Source organism: Mobula hypostoma, chromosome 8, assembly GCF_963921235.1.
Source record: "Mobula hypostoma chromosome 8, sMobHyp1.1, whole genome shotgun sequence".
NCBI classification, from domain to species: Eukaryota; Metazoa; Chordata; class Chondrichthyes; order Myliobatiformes; family Myliobatidae; genus Mobula; species Mobula hypostoma.
This window is the reverse complement of record NC_086104.1, coordinates 85245451-85264877: the sequence shown is the minus strand read 5'-3', so window position 1 is coordinate 85264877 and position 19427 is coordinate 85245451. Positions and strand designations below refer to the sequence as shown.

The window sequence follows — 19427 nt, the reverse complement described above, 5'->3', positions numbered from 1 at the left end:
AATCCATAATGGTAGTATCACAGCAAGAGCCATTGAACATGGATTTAATCTAATATTTTATAGATATGGATATTGTGCTTGAGATGGCCACCGTCAATGTTCAAAAGATAATGTTGAATATCAAGAAGAGGCGTGGAGGTAGAGCAGCAAACTTTTGGAGTGGAAGAGGAAGAAAAGAGATTACCGGAAAAATCAGATACGGAACTGTTCAGATGTAGTGTGTCATGTCATGAGTCTGTCAGCCACAAAGGAGAGCAGGAAATGCTCTTCCGCAACGTGAACACCAGTAAATACTTTGAGTACAGCCACTCATGATGGTAAAAGATTAACATGGTATTTAAACGTGAAAAGGAGGAGTGCAGATCGGCTGAACAGAAGTCTTCAAAACATAGAAGAAATTGATTAAATTTACTCCCATAGCTCCAGCTCAATGCAACCACTCTTCAGGGACAAAAGAACAGTTGGGCCCATGAGGTTTGTACTGGGGTCATAGGAAAATGCCATTCTCTCATTAATTTTCCATACAACCTATTCTCCTGACAGTCACATCAATTTACCTGAGATTCTACCAGTTCCTTAAACAACACAGGCACCTAAAAGTGGCCAATTAATATCCATTCTGCACACTTTTGATGTGAGCAAAAAAAGACTGGAACTCCAGGGGAAACCCTTGTGGTTGGAGGAGCAGTGTGTCCCTCTGAAGATGCAATAGCACAGTGAGACTCTAAGGATGTTCTGAATTCGGACCCTGTGCTGATGAAGAAACAGTGATAGATTTCTAGGTCAAGATGGTGAACAGCTTGGAGTGGAACTACATACAGTGATGTTTTTGTGCATCTCATGCCTTTGATTTCTATGATAGAAGAAACAACAAATTTTGAAGATACTGTTGGAATGTCCAGACTTTTTCCATTTAGCCACCATTTGTCATTCCAGCTATTGTTTTGTAAACCACCTTAAATTTGCTTCCAGCGCATTAACATACTTCCTTAAATATAATGTTCCAGCTGTTACCAATGCCCAATGTATTAGAAACACAACCTTGCTAATTTGAATTTGATTTCTTCTTGCAAAATACACTAGCATGCTGCTAGCTTTCTTAATTACACAGCACCTGCATTCTTGCCTTTTGCAAACCATTCATTAGGACGCCCACATCCTTTACACTCTCATACTGATGCTAGTGACTGTTTTATATTCAGCCAGCTGATGATGTTATGCATAATGTTCATTTGAGCTTCCATCTGATTTAAGAGAATCAGGTGATTCATCTGGTCTTGTTCGGAAATCCTACAAATGTAAACAAGTGGACTGATGATAGTGGATACAATTGATAACTTCAGGGGTGTTGAAATGTTAAAGCAAGCTTACAACATTGAAGAGGAATCTTGTATTCATGCAGGCAAGCCCCTTATATTCAGTTTTAGAGATGAGCAGACCCTAATGTAGGTAAAAATTTGTCTTCTCCCTGTGTTGAATATGAAGTATGTGAAAAGATTCCAGCACAGCATCCAATTGCATTATGATTATCATTTTGTTTATTTGATTTATCCTTTATTCTGATTCACTGTGAAGAGAGTTTTGTATGTCACATACCCTTTTTACTCTGGCATCTTCCTCCTTCCTTTCCAGTCCTGAAGAAGTTTTCTGTAGCTGAAACTTCAAGTGTTTATTTTCTTATTTAGATCCTCCCTGTACTGCTGAGTTCCTCCAGCATTTTGTATTGTGTAGCTTTGGATTTTCAACATCTGCAGAATTTCTCGTGTTTATGATTAGTAGCAGTACCTGTTTGAAAAGTTTCAGTTGGACTTGAATGTCTTATTTAATTTCTGTTTTGGATCTTGGGACGAAATGTTTCTATTAAATGAGCATTCATCCAGATCTCACAAAGAATTGTTTTGAGGAGCAGATGTTATTGTTTCGTCGTGTCTCAATGACTACATTTGCTCAAGTAGTAAAAGACGATTAAATGTTGATTATGTCTGTGCCAGGTTGCACAGAATAGTGTACAAGAATAATGTTAGCCTGTGCAACTTTAGAAATAATATTAGAATATCGTGAAAGGATTGGGGTGATACATAATAGATTCCCTGACACCTACTCACTCACTGAGCATATAAAATGGTGTGTAATCACTGATGGATACCCAGAAGTTGTATTCTAAGTGGTTAAATTTTAATGCTGTAAAGTTTTTTTTTTGCCTTGATTTCCTGTGAAGACACCTTGTATCTTGCTTGGATTGCAAGTTTGTTTAAAGTGGCAAGGTTAACAATTCAATTACTTATGCAAGCCCAATCAAAATTTATTACCTAGTTATTTCCCACATTAATGGAGATCTTGTGTGCGTCTTTAGGTGTTGCACTTCTACCATTTGTTGATGAACGGCGGCTTAGAGCAGCTCTGGAAAACGTTTACCCTGATCTCACCCCTGATGAAAGTAAGTATAGAAACATAGAAACATAGAAACATAGAAAATAGGTGCAGGAGTAGGCCATTCGGCCCTTCGAGCCTGCACCGCCATTTATTATGATCATGGCTGATCATCCAACTCAGAACCCAGCCTTCCCTCCATACCCCCTGACCCCTGTAGCCACAAGGGCCATATCTAACTTCCTTTTAAACATAGCTAATGAACTGGCCTCAACAGTTTGCTGTGGCAGAGAATTCCACAGATTCACCACTCTCTGTGTGAAGAAGTTTTTCCTAACCTCGGTCCTAAAAGGCTTCCCCTCTATCCTCAAACTGTGACCCCTCGTTCTAGACCTCCCCAACATCGGGAACAATCTTCCTGCATCTAGCCTGTCCAATCCCTTTAGGATCTTATACGTTTCAATCAGATCCCCCCTCAATCTTCTAAATTCCAACGAGTACAAGCCCAGTTCATCCAGTCTTTCGTCATATGAAAGACCTGCCATCCCAGGAATCAATCTGGTGAACCTTCTTTGTACTCCCTCTATGGCAAAGATGTCTTTCCTCAGATTAGGGGACCAAAACTGCACACAATACTCCAGGTGTGGTCTCACCAAGGCCTTGTACAACTGCAGTAGTACCTCCCTGCTCCTGTACTCGAATCCTCTCGCTATAAATGCCAGCATACCGTTCGCCTTTTTCACCGCCTGCTGTACCTGCATGCCCACTTTCAATGACTGGTGTATAATGACACCCAGGTCTCGTTGCACCTCCCCTTTTCCTAATCGGCCACCATTCAGATAATAATCTGTTTTCCTATTTTTGCCACCAAAGTGGATAACTTCACATTTATCCACATTAAATTGCATCTGCCATGAGTTTGCCCACTCACCCAACCTATCCAAGTCACCCTGCATCCTCTTCGCATCCTCCTCACTGCTAACACTGCCACCCAGCTTCGTGTCATCCGCAAACTTGGAGATGCTGCATTTAATTCCCTCATCCAAGTCATTAATATATATTGTAAACAACTGGGGTCCCAGCACTGAGCCTTGCGGTACCCCACTAGTCACCGCCTGCCATTCTGAAAAGGTCCCGTTTATTCCCACTCTTTGCTTCCTGTCTGCTAACCAATTCTCCACCCACACCAATACCTTACCCCCAATACCGTGTGCTTTAAGTTTGCACACTAATCTCCTATGTGGGACCTTGTCAAAAGCCTTTTGAAAATCCAAATATACCACATCCACTGGTTCTCCCCTATCCACTCTACTAGTTACATCCTCAAAAAATTCTATGAGATTCGTCAGACATGATTTTCCTTTCACAAATCCATGCTGACTTTGTCCGATCATTTCACCGCTTTCCAAATGTGCTGTTATCACATCCTTGATAACTGACTCCAGCAGTTTCCCCACCACCGACGTTAGGCTAACCGGCCTATAATTCCCCGGTTTCTCTCTCCCTCCTTTTTTAAAAAGTGGGGTTACATTAGCCACCCTCCAATCCTCAGGAACTAGTCCAGAATCTAACGAGTTTTGAAAAATTATCACTAATGCATCCACTATTTCTTGGGCCACTTCCTTAAGCACTCTGGGATGCAGACCATCTGGCCCTGGGGATTTATCTGCCTTCAATCCCTTCAATTTACCTAACACCACTTCCCTACTAACATGTATTTCGCTCAGTTCCTCCATCTCACTGGACCCTCTGTCCCTTACTATTTCTGGAAGATTATTTATGTCCTCCTTAGTGAAGACAGAACCAAAGTAATTATTCAATTGGTCTGCCATGTCCTTGCTCCCCATAATCAATTCACCTGTTTCTGTTTGCAGGGGACCTACATTTGTCTTTATCAGTCTTTTCCTTTTTACATATCTATAAAAGCTTTTACAGTCCGTTTTTATGTTCTCTGCCAGTTTTCTCTCATAATCTTTTTTCCCCTTCCTAATTAAGCCCTTTGTCCTCCTCTGCTGAACTCTGAATTTCTCCCAGTCCTCAGGTGAGCCACTTTCTCTGGCTAATTTGTATGCTACTTCTTTGGAATTGATACTATCCCTAATTTCTCTTGTCAGCCACGGGTGCACTACCTTCCTTGATTTATTCTTTTGCCAAACTGGGATGAACAATTGTTGTAGTTCATCCATGCAACCTTTAAATGCCTGCCATTGCATATCCACCGTCAATCCTTGAAGTGTCATTTGCCAGTCTATCTTAGCTAATTCATGTCTCATACCTTCAAAGTTACCCCTCTTTAAGTTCAGAACCTTTGTTTCTGAATTAACTACGTCACTCTCCATGTTAATGAAGAATTCCACCATATTATGGTCACTCTTACCCAAGGGGCCTCTCACGACAAGATCGCTAATTAACCCTTCCTCATTGCTCAAAACCCAGTCCAGAATAGCCTGCTCTCTCGTCGGTTCCTCGACATGTTGGTTCAAAAAACCATCTCGCATACATTCCAAGAAATCCTCTTCCTCAGCACCTTTACCAATTTGGTTCACCCAGTCTACATGTAGATTGAAGTCACCCATTATAACTGCTGTTCCTTTATTGCACACATTTCTAATTTCCTGTTTAATACCATCTCCGACCTCACTACTACTGTTAGGTGGCCTGTACACAACTCCCACCAGCGTCTTCTGCCCCTTAGTGTTACGCAGCTCTACCCATATCAATTCCACATCTTCCCGGCTTATGTCCTTCCTTTCTATTGCGTTAATCTCTTTTTTAACCAGCAACGCCACCCCACCTCCCCTTCCTTCGTGTCTATCCCTCCTGAATATTGAATATCCCTGAACGTTGAGCTCCCATCCCTGGTCACCCTGGAGCCATGTTATACAAGTTTCTTGGTACCTAAAGCTCAAAAAGCCAACAATAATGAATGTGGATAATTGGTTTAATGATTTTACATAATTATTTAAAAGAAATTTCTGCTTTAACTAAGAAAATGATTTATTTTGGTACACTGTTCAGTACTAATTGTAGCAATTAGATTTAGCATAGCTTAATTGAATTGAGAAAAGATGCTGGAAATATCTATAGAACTAAATTCTGGGATATCTTAATTGCAGTTCGACGGAATAGTCTTGGAAGTGATATTTTGTTTGTTGGAAAACACCACAAAATGTTCGACTTTATTGTTGAGTTGCAAAATGGTGATGATAAGGTAAGTGTGCGACAGTGAATTTGTATTGTTGCTTACTGACCCCCCCCCCCCCGCATTCTTCACCGTACAAAATTAAACTTGTTGTTCTAGGGTGTAGAAATGTCTCCTGAACTTTGCCATGGTATAAAAGGCCTACTAACAACACAGAGTGATTTAATAAAGCCAGGGAAGTAAGTACTCATTTTTTTTCTTCTAAATTGAAATATCCTTATTGTGTACTGAAGTAAATAATGTGATATATGTACATTCATCATAATTGTGGATTTAAGTGCTAGAAAAGGTGTGCCTTTCATATTTTTTTGTGAGATTCATTTGGTAAGTGTAATATTCTGTTTCAGGAGAAGGTGAAAGGTGTACTAGAAAGATGAATGTGATTCAGGGAAAATGCATTTGATTTGTAAGAGAAGTCTCATAGCTCAATGCTAGATTGTGATTGAAAAGTTGAGATGTAAAATTGCCAACAGTTAAAACCTGTTTTCAGTTTCTTCATTGTGACTTTCTGCATCCCGTTTTGAAAGGAAGTACTGCTTCTAAGTGTGTGGGGTGGGTGTTTACAGGATATGGGAAAGAGGAAGGATGAAAATTTGCAACTGCTTTGTATTTGCCTTATGCATAAAACTTTACTGATGAATAGAAAAGGTTAGTAACTTGGGGTGTTGCAATTTTGATTGAATTTGAATGAATAAGTTAAAAGATCAAACTGGCTTTGTGGGACACATGTTTGTTATTTCATTAAATTTATTTTTCCTTTAGGAAGGTAGTTTCTCCTATACCAGCACTGAATGACATTATTGAGAATAATGTATGCAGGTGAGTTTAGTTTCTGGTCGCATGTTCAAAATGTTTTGATGTAAATAATAAAAACAAATTGTTCTAATGCAAACTTTTCCCTACCTGCTTATAGTATACTATTCAAGGATCCTCAGTTTGAAGACAGCTATATTTTCAAGGCTGCTTTGTTATCTACAGCAGTGTAAGTGTTTTTTTTTCAAAATGCATTTTTTTTTTCTGGGGCTTTAGCTTTTATTGTAGCACTCAAAGTGTTTGCCAATAATCATCTGTTTAAGGGCGTTGTCAGTACATGTAAGTGATCACAAAATTTCCCATCTTCACAACCTGTAAGCAACACACACAAAATGCTATAAGAACTCAGCAGCCCAGGCAGCATCTATGGAAAAGAGTACAGTAAAACACTTCAGGCCCACTGAAGGGACTGAGAGAAAAAAGTTGAAGAGCAAAAGGGAAGGGAGAAGCACAAGGTGATATGTGAAACGGGTGGGGAGGGGCGAAGAGGAGTGAAGTAAAGAGCTGGGAAATTGATGGGTGAAACAGATATGGGGCTGGAGAAGGGGGAATCTGATAGAGGACAGAAGGCCATGAAAGAAAGAAGAGGACAGAAGGCCATGAAAGAAAGAAGAGGACAGAGGAGCACCAGAGGGAAATGATAGGGAAGCAAGGAGATAAGGTGAGAGAGGGAAAAGGGGATAGGAAATGAAGAAGGGGTGGTGGGCATTACCAGAAGTTCGAGAAATCGATGTTCATGTCATCAGGTTGGAGACTACCCAGGTGGAATATAAGGTGTTGTTCCTCCAACCTGAGTGTGGCTTCATTGTGACAGTAGAGGAGGCCATGGATGGATGTATTGGAATGGGAAGTAGCATTAAAATAAGTGGTCACTGAGAGATCCCACTTCCTCTGGCAGATGGAGCGTAGGTGCTCAGCGAAGTAGTCTCACTAATATACAGGAGGCCACACCACGAGCACCGGATACTGTATATGACCCCGACAAACTCACAGGTGAAGTGTTAGTTCACTGGAAGGATTCTTTGGGGCCCTGAATGGGAGTGAAGGAGGAGGTGTAGGGGCAGGAATGCAGTATTTAGGCCTGTAAGCAGTTAGCTAATTTGAGTTAGGGTGGAAGTGGATCCTTTGATACCTTAGGGTAATTAAAATGTGTTGTATTTTTTTAATAATTGTCAATTGTGGTGTGCACTTGTCTGAACACCATATCTCCTGCTATTGGAGTCATATAACACAGTACTACTGCTCATGGCATATTGAAAAAATAAACTGCTTCAGTGTTGGGAAGGAGGGAACATATTTCTGTAGAAAGTGCTGAAGGGAGAAATACTAAATAATTCTAAAATTTTACATGATTTCATTTTCAACCCACCCTGCTGAGGTTAATTACAGACCTATAGGCAGATTGCGACGTGCTGGGCTAATTAATGGATAGAAAGTGGTTAAAGAGTGTATAAAGAGTTCATTAACCCAAACGGAAACCAGAAATCTTATCTAGAGATGAAAATAGAGGAGATCTGTAAGAGGAAGATGTATGTGAGAGGGAAGAATGAGTGATGTGAAAGAGCTAGGAAATTCCAGGCAGAGGACAATGAGGTTAAAAAAAAATGGAAGAGTTAGAGCAGGTCAGGCAACATCTTTTGATAAGATTTCCGGATTAAGTTCTTTCACCAGATCTGAAATATGAACTTTGCCTCTCGCTTTCCCCTCTCCCAGCAGATGTTATTTCATGAGAATTTTTTTCAGGCATTTTCTATTTTTATGTCAGTCTTCCAGCATTGTTTTGTTTTCTTGTCAAATGACTGAGCTACTTTGCAAAAGGTGAAGAGATTAATTCCTGAACAGCAGAGGCATAAGTAGGTTTATTGCAATTATTACTCTTTGCTTTCCGCAAATAGAGGAGTCATGATTCTAAAGTAATTAATCCAATGTTACTGATGGGGAAAATTACTAGAGACCGTTGTCAGAGGCATTATTTCTCACCTGATGATTTTTTTTTAAGAAGTTACTGAGCAGCTAGTTTGGATATGTTAAAGAGAAATTGTATATGAATCCATTTGAGTTTTGTTAACGAATTGGATGGGTAGCTATGCGGATGTTGAAGATGGTTATGCTGCTGAATACAGTGAAGTTGGTGTTGCATGGATAGATTTGTAAGAGGTATTTAATGAAGTGGCAAATAAATTGATCTGTTACCACTTCAAGGAATTGAAGCAATTGCAAAAGTATATTGGTACTAGGCTTTGTAAGAAGTGCATTGGATACAATAAAAAATTGTGTTGAATCTCAACTGTTATACTCTGATTTAGATCAGGCCCTTTGATAAAAGAAAAAATGCTGAGGCTCTGGCAAGGGAATGAGGGTGATGTGACTGTAGAGAAGTTATGTTAAGGGATTGAAGAAACTGTGATTATTTTATTCTGGAGCAAAGTCGATCAAGGGGAAACCTAATTAGAGGTACAAAAATTGGGGGATTTTTGTTCAATTGCGGAGAAGTTATTTCTGTTAGCAAAAACCAGAGGGAAATTGAGAGTTTGTTAAGATATAGAAAAGATTACCTGCAAAGTGATATAGTTAAATTAACTAAGTGCTTCAGGAAACTGTATCTTCAAGAATTATGAAGAAAAACCTGAAGTGTGGAATAAATTGAATTATCCTTTCCCAAAGCCAAATGGTTACCTGAACTGTTGGATGTATAATCATTAACTTGCTTAGTGTCTCCTTTCTATTTCAGGAAGCCTCCAAAGGTATTAAAACCAGGTGATTGGGAGCAGTCAAATTCAAAACAGCCTTGGCGGCCTAGACTTGGCTTTAATCCCAATCGGCAGCAGGTCCATCTGGACCAGTCAGCTTTTAGAACTTTGGGGTAAGTGACCCATTAGGTCATCAGAGTTAAAAGGTTTGGTGAATTTCTTTGATCAGCAAGATCATTTCCACCCTTCCAAGGCTCTCAAATTTTGAGTTTACCTGTTAATGTACATGAGACTAAAAATGGGGATTATTTTGAGGTTGATGGAATATCTCTACATGTCTCCCATTCTGAAGAGTTCATTTGGAGTTAAAGTTGTTCTTTTTCTACACAGAATACTATCCTTTGAGAAAGTATACCACCTGGAGTGTTGAGCAATCTGTAGCCCATTCAGATTGTTGCACACTCAAGCTAGTATATATCAGTCAGTTTTCAGTTGTTGCTTTGTTATTGTAGCTCTTACCCGATATGAATCCTAATTTTCAAAATTTGTCTGAACTGTAGAGACGTTCTTGCATTTGACATTAATGATGTCTGGCTTGGATTGGTTTCATTATTTCACAACTTGGGGTGCCACGGTAGCATAGCTGGTTAGTGGGACACTATTACAGTTTGGGGCATTGAAGTTCAAATCCTGTAAGGAATTTGTACATCTTTCCCATGAGCGAGCGTGTGAGTTTCCTTCTGGTGCTCAGGTTTTCTCACACATTCCAAAAGCCATCTGGTCAGTAGGTTAATTGGCCATTGCAAATTGTCCTGAGGGTTAAATAGGTGCGTTGCTGGGTGCAGCTCATTGGGCCAGAAGGGCCTGGTCCATGTTGTATATCTAAAATAAAATGAAGTGAAGCTTATTCTGGATCTAATGCAATTAATTGTTGGTTGGAAATAGTGCTTTCAGTGTGTGTGTTTGATTTTGGATTTGCTCCTTTTCCACCAGCTTGGACAGAAATTAGATTGCAAATAAGGTATATTTTGGAAAGATGGGACTATTGCTGCATAATCATTCCCAACACTGAGAGTGTATTAATCACGTTGTTGATCCATTTCCATTCTGGCCATAGAAATAGATCATAGAAATCATTATTGTCAACCAGGTAATTGCTATTGATACAGATTTTAGTGCAGCTTGGAGTAACTCATTAGCTCCTGTAATTGTTGGTGTGTTATATAGTTTAGATTTGTGTGGAACTTCTCTGCTCCCATGCATTCAATGATGATTAATCTACATGCCGGTACCTCCAGCAAATAACACTATATTTCATTACAAAGTTTTTGCATGAGATCATGGTCCACAGAAGTTCCTTCCCGCCCTTCTAGCTTCACTAATATCCCCCTTTCTCCCTTATTTATGTATTGAGCCTCCCCTTGAGTATGTTTAACTGTCCAGGTAAAGGTGTCTCCTGAATTCCCTATTAGACTTGTTAAGGGACTACCTAATCTTTATGGTACCCAGTTCTGGCCTCCCTAGCAAGTGGGAAAATCTATTCTAATTATGTGGCATCAAATGAGAACTTTTTAAGACCTTTACCATGTCATTTCTCAATCCTTATAATATTAAGTTATTACAGAAGGTCCAGACATTCCTAACAAAAATGTACTCTCTTAATTTGGTTTTCAGTTAGGAAGCAGAAAAAGAGTCCACTGCTTTGTGAAGTACTTCTGTAAAAATTGTATTATACATTTGACTGAGCTTGGCACCCAGACCTTGATGTGAAGTTTTGGGAGAAGGACAGAGATAATGCAGGGGTGGAAGATTTAGACCAGTGTGGAAGCTGTTGACTTCAATTCCCACCACTCAAATCAAAACACACCTAATTAGTTAAAGATACAATAACCTGGTTTGTATTATATGCATAAGTGTACATACTGTTTCTTTAATTTTGTTTTAGCCATGTTATGTCAAAAGACCGCTCTCAGGGTGTTTACAGTTACACTCCTCCGCCTAGTTATCAACAAGCGAAAAATTCACGGCCCCCACTGATGAGAGCACCACCATCTCTTACTGTCCCACTGCCAAGTAAGTTATTTGATGAACTTGATTGACAGAGTAAGTAGTAAACTTGTCATAAACTAAGGCCTAAAATTGGAGAAATACAGTTACAAATGAAAATAAAATGGGAGTAGTTGAATAAGTTACAAAGTTATAGTCTAGCTGCTGTATTTATTCTCCATTATAGAAATTAATTGTAAAACTGAAAAAAATATTTAATTTCCTTTCCTGACCTGCTAGCTGACATGTAAATTTTTTTTTTTGTCCATCACCCCACCTCAGTAAATCCATTTTAGATACCTCAGTTCTTGCAAATTACACCCAGTGCCCCTTCATTTTCAAAGACTTCAAATATATTTGCTCCCTCTTGCTTTAATCCGCATATCTTTCCAACCAGTAATAGCTGGAGCATCTAAGCAATATTCTCATCCTGACACTATGACCTCAGGGACCCTTGGACTGCCTACTAGTCCTTGTGTTCATTCTACCCTTTGGAAATATAAAGTAGCTCTTCGCCAACTCTTGGCAATTGGTGAATATCTGAGCAGTTCACGAGAAGAAATGGTTTACACTGCAGAATGGAAGGGGAAGTCAAAGTGCAATGGATATGTTGATTTTTTTTTAATTCTGCCTTTCGGTAGTTCAAGGGCTCAGCTTTCCTATTGTTGGAGCAGTAATGTTAGAACTTTTCAAAGCCTTCATACTGCCTGTACTGTAAACTCAGGGTCTCTCCTTGACACAGTTTTGCTCTCTGTTGGTATATGCATTTATGATTATCTGGTATCTTGGTGATGTGGCAGCCTGTCCTTAAATGTATTGAATATAAAACAAATACTGCTGCAATGTTTGATTATCCTGCAACTGTTGTGGGTGCTTTTTATCTTTAACATTAACATTCAGATGAAATTTATCTTGGGTAAGAGGTGGTGTAAAATGTTTTACGAACCATTGTCTCCTGTCTTGCATTCTCACTAATTTGGACAAGTGGTGAAAAGCTTGGACCTGAGATTAATTTTATCTATCACTTTTTATCTTCTCCGCCCCAGCCACCATTTCTTGCTTATATAAGCAACCTAGAGGAGAAAAATAAGTTTTAAAAGCAAGGACAAGGGGGAAAATGGCAGGGAAGAGCATCTTGCAGGGCAAAAGTAAGTCATAGTTCGAAGTAGCAAGTGAAAAAGCGACATCTCGCACGGGAGAAGCCATTTGAGAACTGCAAGTCTCATTGGGGGTGAGTCATTGTCATTGTTAGTCAATAAGGAAGAAAGGAGGTGCAAGTGGAGTGGCTATTGTGAGTGGTGCAGGGTTAGAGTGGTGGAGCTTTGGCTTGGACAAGCAGAGAAGCAGGCTGTAAGCAAGTTTCCAGTAAGAGTTGTTGTTTTTCCTGTTCGTACATAGTGTGCTGAGAATGGATCCAGAGTTAGTGGTATGTGCCTTGTGTAAGAAATGGAAACTTTGGGAGACCCCCCAGTCTCCCTGATAATTACGTCTGCTCGAAGTGCATTAAGCTGCAGCACAATGAACTTCGGCTCACATGGGAGAATAGATAGGAGCGACAAGGAGGTAGTAATCTCAGAGTAGCAGGAGGTGGGTATTTGGATGGCTATCTAGATGGAAAGGAAATAGGCAGCCAGTGGAGAGCACCCTGTGGCCTTTCCACTTAATAATAAGTAGAGCACTTTGGATACTGCTGAGGCTGGGGAAAACGGCCTTCCAGGAAGAATCTGCAGTGAGCAGGTCTCTAGCACTAAGTCTGGTTTTGTGGCTTAGAAGGGAAGGTGGGGGAGAAGCTGACCTTGTAGGGTTTTGTTGGTGAGGGGAACAGAAAGGAGGTTCTGTGGAAGTGGACGGGATTTCCAGATGGTTTGTTGCCTCCCGGGTGCCAGAGTCAGGGACATAGCAGATTGAGTCCATGGCATTCTTAAGTGGGAGGGTGAGCAGCCAGAGGTTGTGGTCCACGTCAATACCAATCATATGGATAGGATGGGTGATGAGGTCCTACAAAGTGAGTTCAGGGAGTTAGGTGCTGAACTAAAGAACAGCACCTCCAGGGTTGTGTTCACAGGATTATTACCTGTACTGCATGCTAGTGAGGCCAGAAATAGGACAATCATACAGTTTAACACATGGCTAAGGAGTTGGTGCAGGAGGGAGGGCTTCAGATTTTAGGATCATTGGCCTCTCTTCCAGGGAAGGTGGGATCTGTACAGAAGGAGTGGTTTGCACCTGAACTGGAGAGGACTAATAGCTTAGTGGGAAGGTTTGCTAGTGCTGCATGAGGGAGTTTAAACTAGAGTTGCATGGGGGTGGGAATCGGTGCTAGAACAGACAAGGTCAGGAAACAAAATGTTGAGCATGGTGGGACCAATGTTCTGAGCTGTATATATTTCAATTGCAAGGAGTATTGTAGGAAGGGCTACAATACTCATGGCATGGGTCACCACATGGAACTATGATGTTGCAGCCATTCGTGAGACTTGGTGGCAAGAGGGGCAAGTCTGGCAGTTCAATGTTCCAATTATGCTGTTTTAGACATGATAAAGAGGGAGGGGTGGCATTACTGGTCAGGGAAAATGTCGTGGAAGTGCTTAGTCAGGACAGGTTGGAGAACTCATCTAATGAGGCTTCTTATGGGTAGAAGTGAGGAATAAGAAAAACCGTGTTAATTATAGACCACCTACCTATAAGTCTGCAGGATTTAGAAGAGCAAATTTATAGAGAGATCGCAGACTGTGTTGCAAGAAACTTAAGGTTGTGATAGTAGGTGATTTAAACTTTCCACATAGTGACTGGGACTCCCATATTGCAAAAGGGCTGGATGGGAAATAGTTTGTCAAGTCTGTTCAGGAAAGTTTCTTTAATCAATACATTGAAATTCCAATGAGAGAATACGATTGTAGATCTCCTATTAGTGAATGAGACAGCAGGCGACAGAAGTTTGTGTAAAGGACTAATTTGCATCCAATGATCCTAATGCCATTAGTTTCAAAGTAATTATGGAAAAATATAGGTCTGGTCCATGGGTTGAGATTCTGAATTGGAGAAAGGCCAATTTTGATGATAACAGAAAGAATCATTCAAGTGTAGTTTGGGATCAGTTGTTTTCTGGCTTGGAATCGGGTGTTTTCTGGCAAAGGTGTACTTGGGAAGTGGGAGGCCTTAAAGTCAAATTTTAAGAGTACAGAGTTTGTATGTTCCTGTCAGAATAAAAGATGAGGTTAACAGGTTTATGGAATCTTGGTCTTTGAGAGATATTGAGTCTCTGATTATGAAAAGAGAGGTGCCGAGCAGATATATTATAGACAGGAAGGAATAAATGAGGTACCTGAGTGCAAGAAATGCAAGAGAACATTTAAGAAAGATATCAGCAGGGTTAAAACAAGATATAAGGTTGCTCAAGCAGACAAGGTGAAGGAGAATCCTAAGGGCTTCTACAGGTATATTAAGTGCAAAAGGACAGCAAGTACAAAATTGGTCCTCTGGAAGATCAAAATGGTAATCTATACGTGGAACCAAAAGAGATAGAGGAAAAATTAAATGGATTTTTTGTATCTGTATTTACTCGAGAGACAGACAAAAAGTCTATATATGTGAGACAATGCAGCAGTGAGGTTATTTACACTACAGGTTACAAAGGAGGTGGTGTTTGCTGACTCAAGGCAAATTAGGATGGATAATTCCCCAGGGCCTGACAAGGTGTTCCCTTGCACCCTGTGGGAGGCTACCTCAAGAAATTTCAGGGGCTCTAGCAGAGATAGTTAAAACATCCTTAGCCACAGATGAGGAATGGAGGATAGCTAATATTGTTCATTGCGTAAGAAAGGCTCTAAGAATAAGCAAAGAAATTATAGGCTGGTGAACCTGAAATCAATAGTGGGGAAAAGTTATTGGAAGGTACTCTAAGGAACAAGATAGACAAGTATTTTGATATATGGAGAGTGATTCGAGATGGCCAACATGGCTTTATGTGTGGTAAGTCATGTCTAACTAATCTAACAGTTTACCAGGAAAATTGATGAAGGCAAGGCAGTGAATGTTGTCTAAATGTACTTTAGCCAGGCCTTCAGCAAGATTCCCACACGGGAGGTTGGTCAAGGAAGTTAGATCACTTTGCATTCAGGATGAGGTAGTAAATTGGATTAGACATTGATTTCATGAAAGAAGCCAGAGAGTGGCTGTAGATGGTTGTCTCTGACTGGTGGCCTATGACTAGTGGTGTGTCGCAGGGATTTGTGCTGAGTCCATTGTTGTCTGTTATTTATATCAGCAATCTGGATGATAATATGGTAAACTGGATCAGCAAATCTCCAAATGACACCAAGATTGAGGATAGCGAAGAAGACTATCAAAGCTTGCAGCGGGATTTGTCCCAGCTGGAAGAATAGGCTGAAAAATGGAAGTTGGAATTTAATCCATACGAGTGTGAAGTGTTGCCCTCTGGGAGGGCCAAACAGAGTAGGTCTTACATGGTGAGTGCTAGGGTAGTAAAGTGTGTTGTAGACCAGAGGGATCTAGGAATACCGATCCATAATTCCTTGAAAGTGGTGGCATAGGTGACGTGTCATAAAGAAAGCTTTTTGGCATGTTGGCCTTCATAAATCAATTTCTTCAGAAGTTGGGATGTTATTGTATAACACATTGACGAGGCCTAATTTCTTTAGCCAGAGGGTGGTAACTTTGTGTGATTTGTCACCACAGGCAGTTGTGGAGGCCAGGTCTGTGGGTGTAGTTAAGGCAGAGATTGATAGGTTCTTGATTGGACATGGCATCAAAGGTTACAGGGAGAGAAAAGGCTGGGGAGTGGGGCTGCGAAGGGGATAAAAGGATCAGCCATGAATGTGTAACCTCTCTAACCCCACCTGACTCCTGTTGTCTGGGGTGAATAGCCATCGACCCCCGCCCAACAGTGTAAACGCTTGGTGCGGATACGGTGTGAGACCCCCAAATATCAGCAGCGACACCAATATCAAACAATAGACAAAGTGCGAGTAACGAAATATACTTTATAGCAATTCGTAAGGATGGGTTAGTAGAAACAGCTAAAAGAAAATGCACCAAATAAGTAAATTTATCAGTCTTGTACACATAATATTTTAATCCGTTGGAGCTCACGCCTCCGATTCCATCCACAATGTCCTTCCGAGACTTCGGCCGCCCTCCGAACTGCGGAGGCCCGGTATCCGCCGCCCTGGAACCATTGTCCATTCCCACACATTTGTCCTCTCCACTCACCTCCCAAAAAGACATGTGATCCTCAGCTCAGCACACACATACAAGATAGCACAACATGACTTCCATTGGCTAGCAAATGAATACCATTTCCATTATCACTAATTATAACCCAAACATGCTGCCACAGAGAACCCCTTAATCAGTGGTTAACAGTATGAGAAGCCATTTTATTATAACACTTCACTTCAGAGAAGCCAACTTATAATAAGCGTTTAACAGTTAACAGTCCAGCTAATATTACTGAAAACCATACAAGTGATTAGTGGAACAGACTTGATGGGCCAAATGGCCTAATTCTACTCTTCTGTCTTATGGTCCAATTTGGAGCATTGTGTACAGTATTGTGCACCAATCTAAAGAAAAGATGTAAATAAGATTGAAAGAGTGCAGAGAAAATTTACAAGGATGTTGCAGGGCTTGAGGTCCTGAGTTAAAGGGAAAGGTTAAATAGGCCAAGTCTTTATTCCCTAGAACGTAAAAGATCAAAGGAGGTATGGTGTACAAAAATATGAGGGGTAAAGATAGGCTAAATGCACATAACTTTTTCCACTGAAATTGGGTGAAAATGCATCTTGAGGTCATGAGTTAAGGGCGAAGGGTGCAATGTTTAATCGAACATGAGGGGGACTACCTTCACTCAAATGGTGGTGAGAGTGTGGAGTGGGCTATCAGTGCAAGTGGTGGATATGGTGTCGATTTTAACATTTGAGAGAAATTTGGATTTGGTACATGATGAGAAGGATAGAGAGGGCTGTGGTCCAGGTGTGGGATGATGGGATTAGGCAGATTAACTAGATGGACCGACAGGCTGATTTCTGTCCTGTAGTGTTCTATGACTATAAAAGATCAAATACTTGCAAGTGTAAGATGGTAGAAATTCCCCTGAATCCCTCAGCCCTTTCCTACCCATTCAGCTGTCTTCACTTGCTAACAGGTCCTGTTTTTCCTGCCCTTGTTCCCTTGTACGTGAGCTGGAAGTAGTCTGGTACACCAGATTTCTAGTATAGTATCTTAAATAAATCGAAGGTTTTGTATACCACTTTTAGTCTTTCTCTCTTTGTTTTCTTATGACTGATCCATTTCTTATTTTGTGAAAAAATTCTAGCAATTTGATGTACAGGTTGTCCAAATGACCAGCTGTATTTTTGTGTGGATATGCTAATACTGTACATTTCTATGTTCCTGATGTCTCTGTAGAAGATTTAATTGATTGACTTGGCCTCCACAACAGCCTGTGGCAATGAATTCCATAGATTCACTACCCTCTGACTAAAATTCTTCCTAAAGGAAGGTTCCTTTTATTTTGAGGCTATGCCCTCTCATCCTAGATTCTCCCATTGTTGGAAACATCCTGTCCACATCCACTCTATCTAGACCTTTCAGTATTCAGGAGGTTTCAGTGAGAATCCCCTCATTCTTCTAAACTGCAGTACCGGCCAGAGCCATCAAACACCCCTCATACGTTAAGCCTTTCATTCTGGGGTCATTCTTGTAAATCTCCTCTGAACCCTCTCTGATGCTACCATATCCATTCTTAAATAAGAGGCCCAAAACTGCTCACAATATTCCAAATGTGGTCTGAGCAATGCTGTGTAAAGCCTCAGCATTCTATCCTTGCTTTTATATTCTAGAAATGAATGCAAATATTGCATTTGCCTTACTACTGACTGAACCTCCAAGTTAACCTTCAGGGAAATGCTGCACACGTTCCCAAGTCCATTTGTATCTCTTATTTTTGTATATACTCCCTGTTTAGAGAATTGTCTCTGCCTTTATTCCTGCTACCAAAGTGCATGACCTTACACTTCTCTACACTGTATTCTGTCTGCCACTTTTTTGCCCACACTCCTTGCTTCCTGAATGCTATTTGCATTTCCCCCTGTCTTTGTAATAACCACAGACTTGGCCACAATGCACTAATTCTGTCATCCAGAACATTAATATATAGCGTGAAAAGTAGAGGATCCTACAACGACCCCTACAAAATACTAGTAGTTTTTACTCCCACTCTTAGCCATCTGCCATTCAGCCAATCTTCTATCCATGCTAGTATCTTTCCTGGAAGACCAAGGGCTGTTATCTTGTTTAGCAGCCTCATGTATAGTGCCTTGTCAGAGGCCATCTGAAAATCCAAGTAAACAACATCCACTGACCCTCATTTGTCTATCCTGCTTTTTATTTCGTCAAATGATTCTGGCAAGCCTTATGGCCACTATTGACATGTTAAGAATTCAAAGCAGTAAGTATGCTTTTTAATTAGTTTTTTTTTAATGGAGATGGAGTCCAGGTTTGTCTGTTTACAACTAGTTATATCAGCTAATGATTCTCAGCATATTTACTTGAAATTTCTTCCACTCGCAATCCACTTAATGCGATCTCTTGTTATATCTTATTTAACGTTGTATTTTCTGGTGACAGTTAAATCTTACTTTCTAAAACCTGTTCAGACAATAGGATGATCATTAAAGCTATTGTTTTGTTATGCCAATCATAGTTGTCAGTTCAATGTAGTTGCTTTTATTTTAATTTGAAAAAAGGAATTCTGAATGTAATGGCTATATTAAATGAGATAATTAACTTGTAGACCAGCACATCTGTCCCTTTTCAACAAACCACATCTTCAAACCTATCGCATTTAATTTGTATACAGTACAGAATATTGCATCTTCAGTAAAATGTCATTTGGGAAAGGGAGCATTCAAAAGCTTCCACAGTTGGGCATATTTGACACTTCTGTTAAATGGTTTTTCTGATTTCAACACTTGCAGGAATTTGTGTTACCATATACCAGTATCCCATTTTCTCCTACGGTAGCCACTGCAAAAAAGCTAAGTTTTAAAATACTTGTTTTGTAGATGTAGGCGTACATGGCTATACAATCTTTATGCAGGTTTCCTTTTTGATGTGTGCATTAGGCTTATTTCATGTTTTGTTGTGTAATTCTGAGAATTGATGCATCTTTTCCAGTTTTTAGTTTTTATTCCTTTGTAGATTCAGAAAATTGCCCGATCAGTTGGATCATGTTTTAGTGTTATAAAACATTTAAATGTGAATTATTAGTGCAATAATATAAT

At 40.2% G+C, this 19427-nt stretch overlaps 1 protein-coding gene across 2 annotated transcripts in view; it reads left to right on the top strand.

Annotated features, from left to right (window-relative positions):
- Positions 1–19427, top strand: part of xrn2 (5'-3' exoribonuclease 2) — a 114131-nt gene that overhangs the window by 79563 nt on the left and 15141 nt on the right. For both annotated transcript variants that reach the window (XM_063056238.1, XM_063056237.1), the window contains 7 exons: positions 2354–2437; positions 5487–5581; positions 5672–5751; positions 6335–6391; positions 6486–6554; positions 9117–9248; positions 11021–11148. In XM_063056238.1, coding sequence (XP_062912308.1) covers positions 2354–2437; positions 5487–5581; positions 5672–5751; positions 6335–6391; positions 6486–6554; positions 9117–9248; positions 11021–11148 — 645 coding nt within the window. The remainder of the gene's footprint in view (positions 1–2353; positions 2438–5486; positions 5582–5671; positions 5752–6334; positions 6392–6485; positions 6555–9116; positions 9249–11020; positions 11149–19427) is intronic.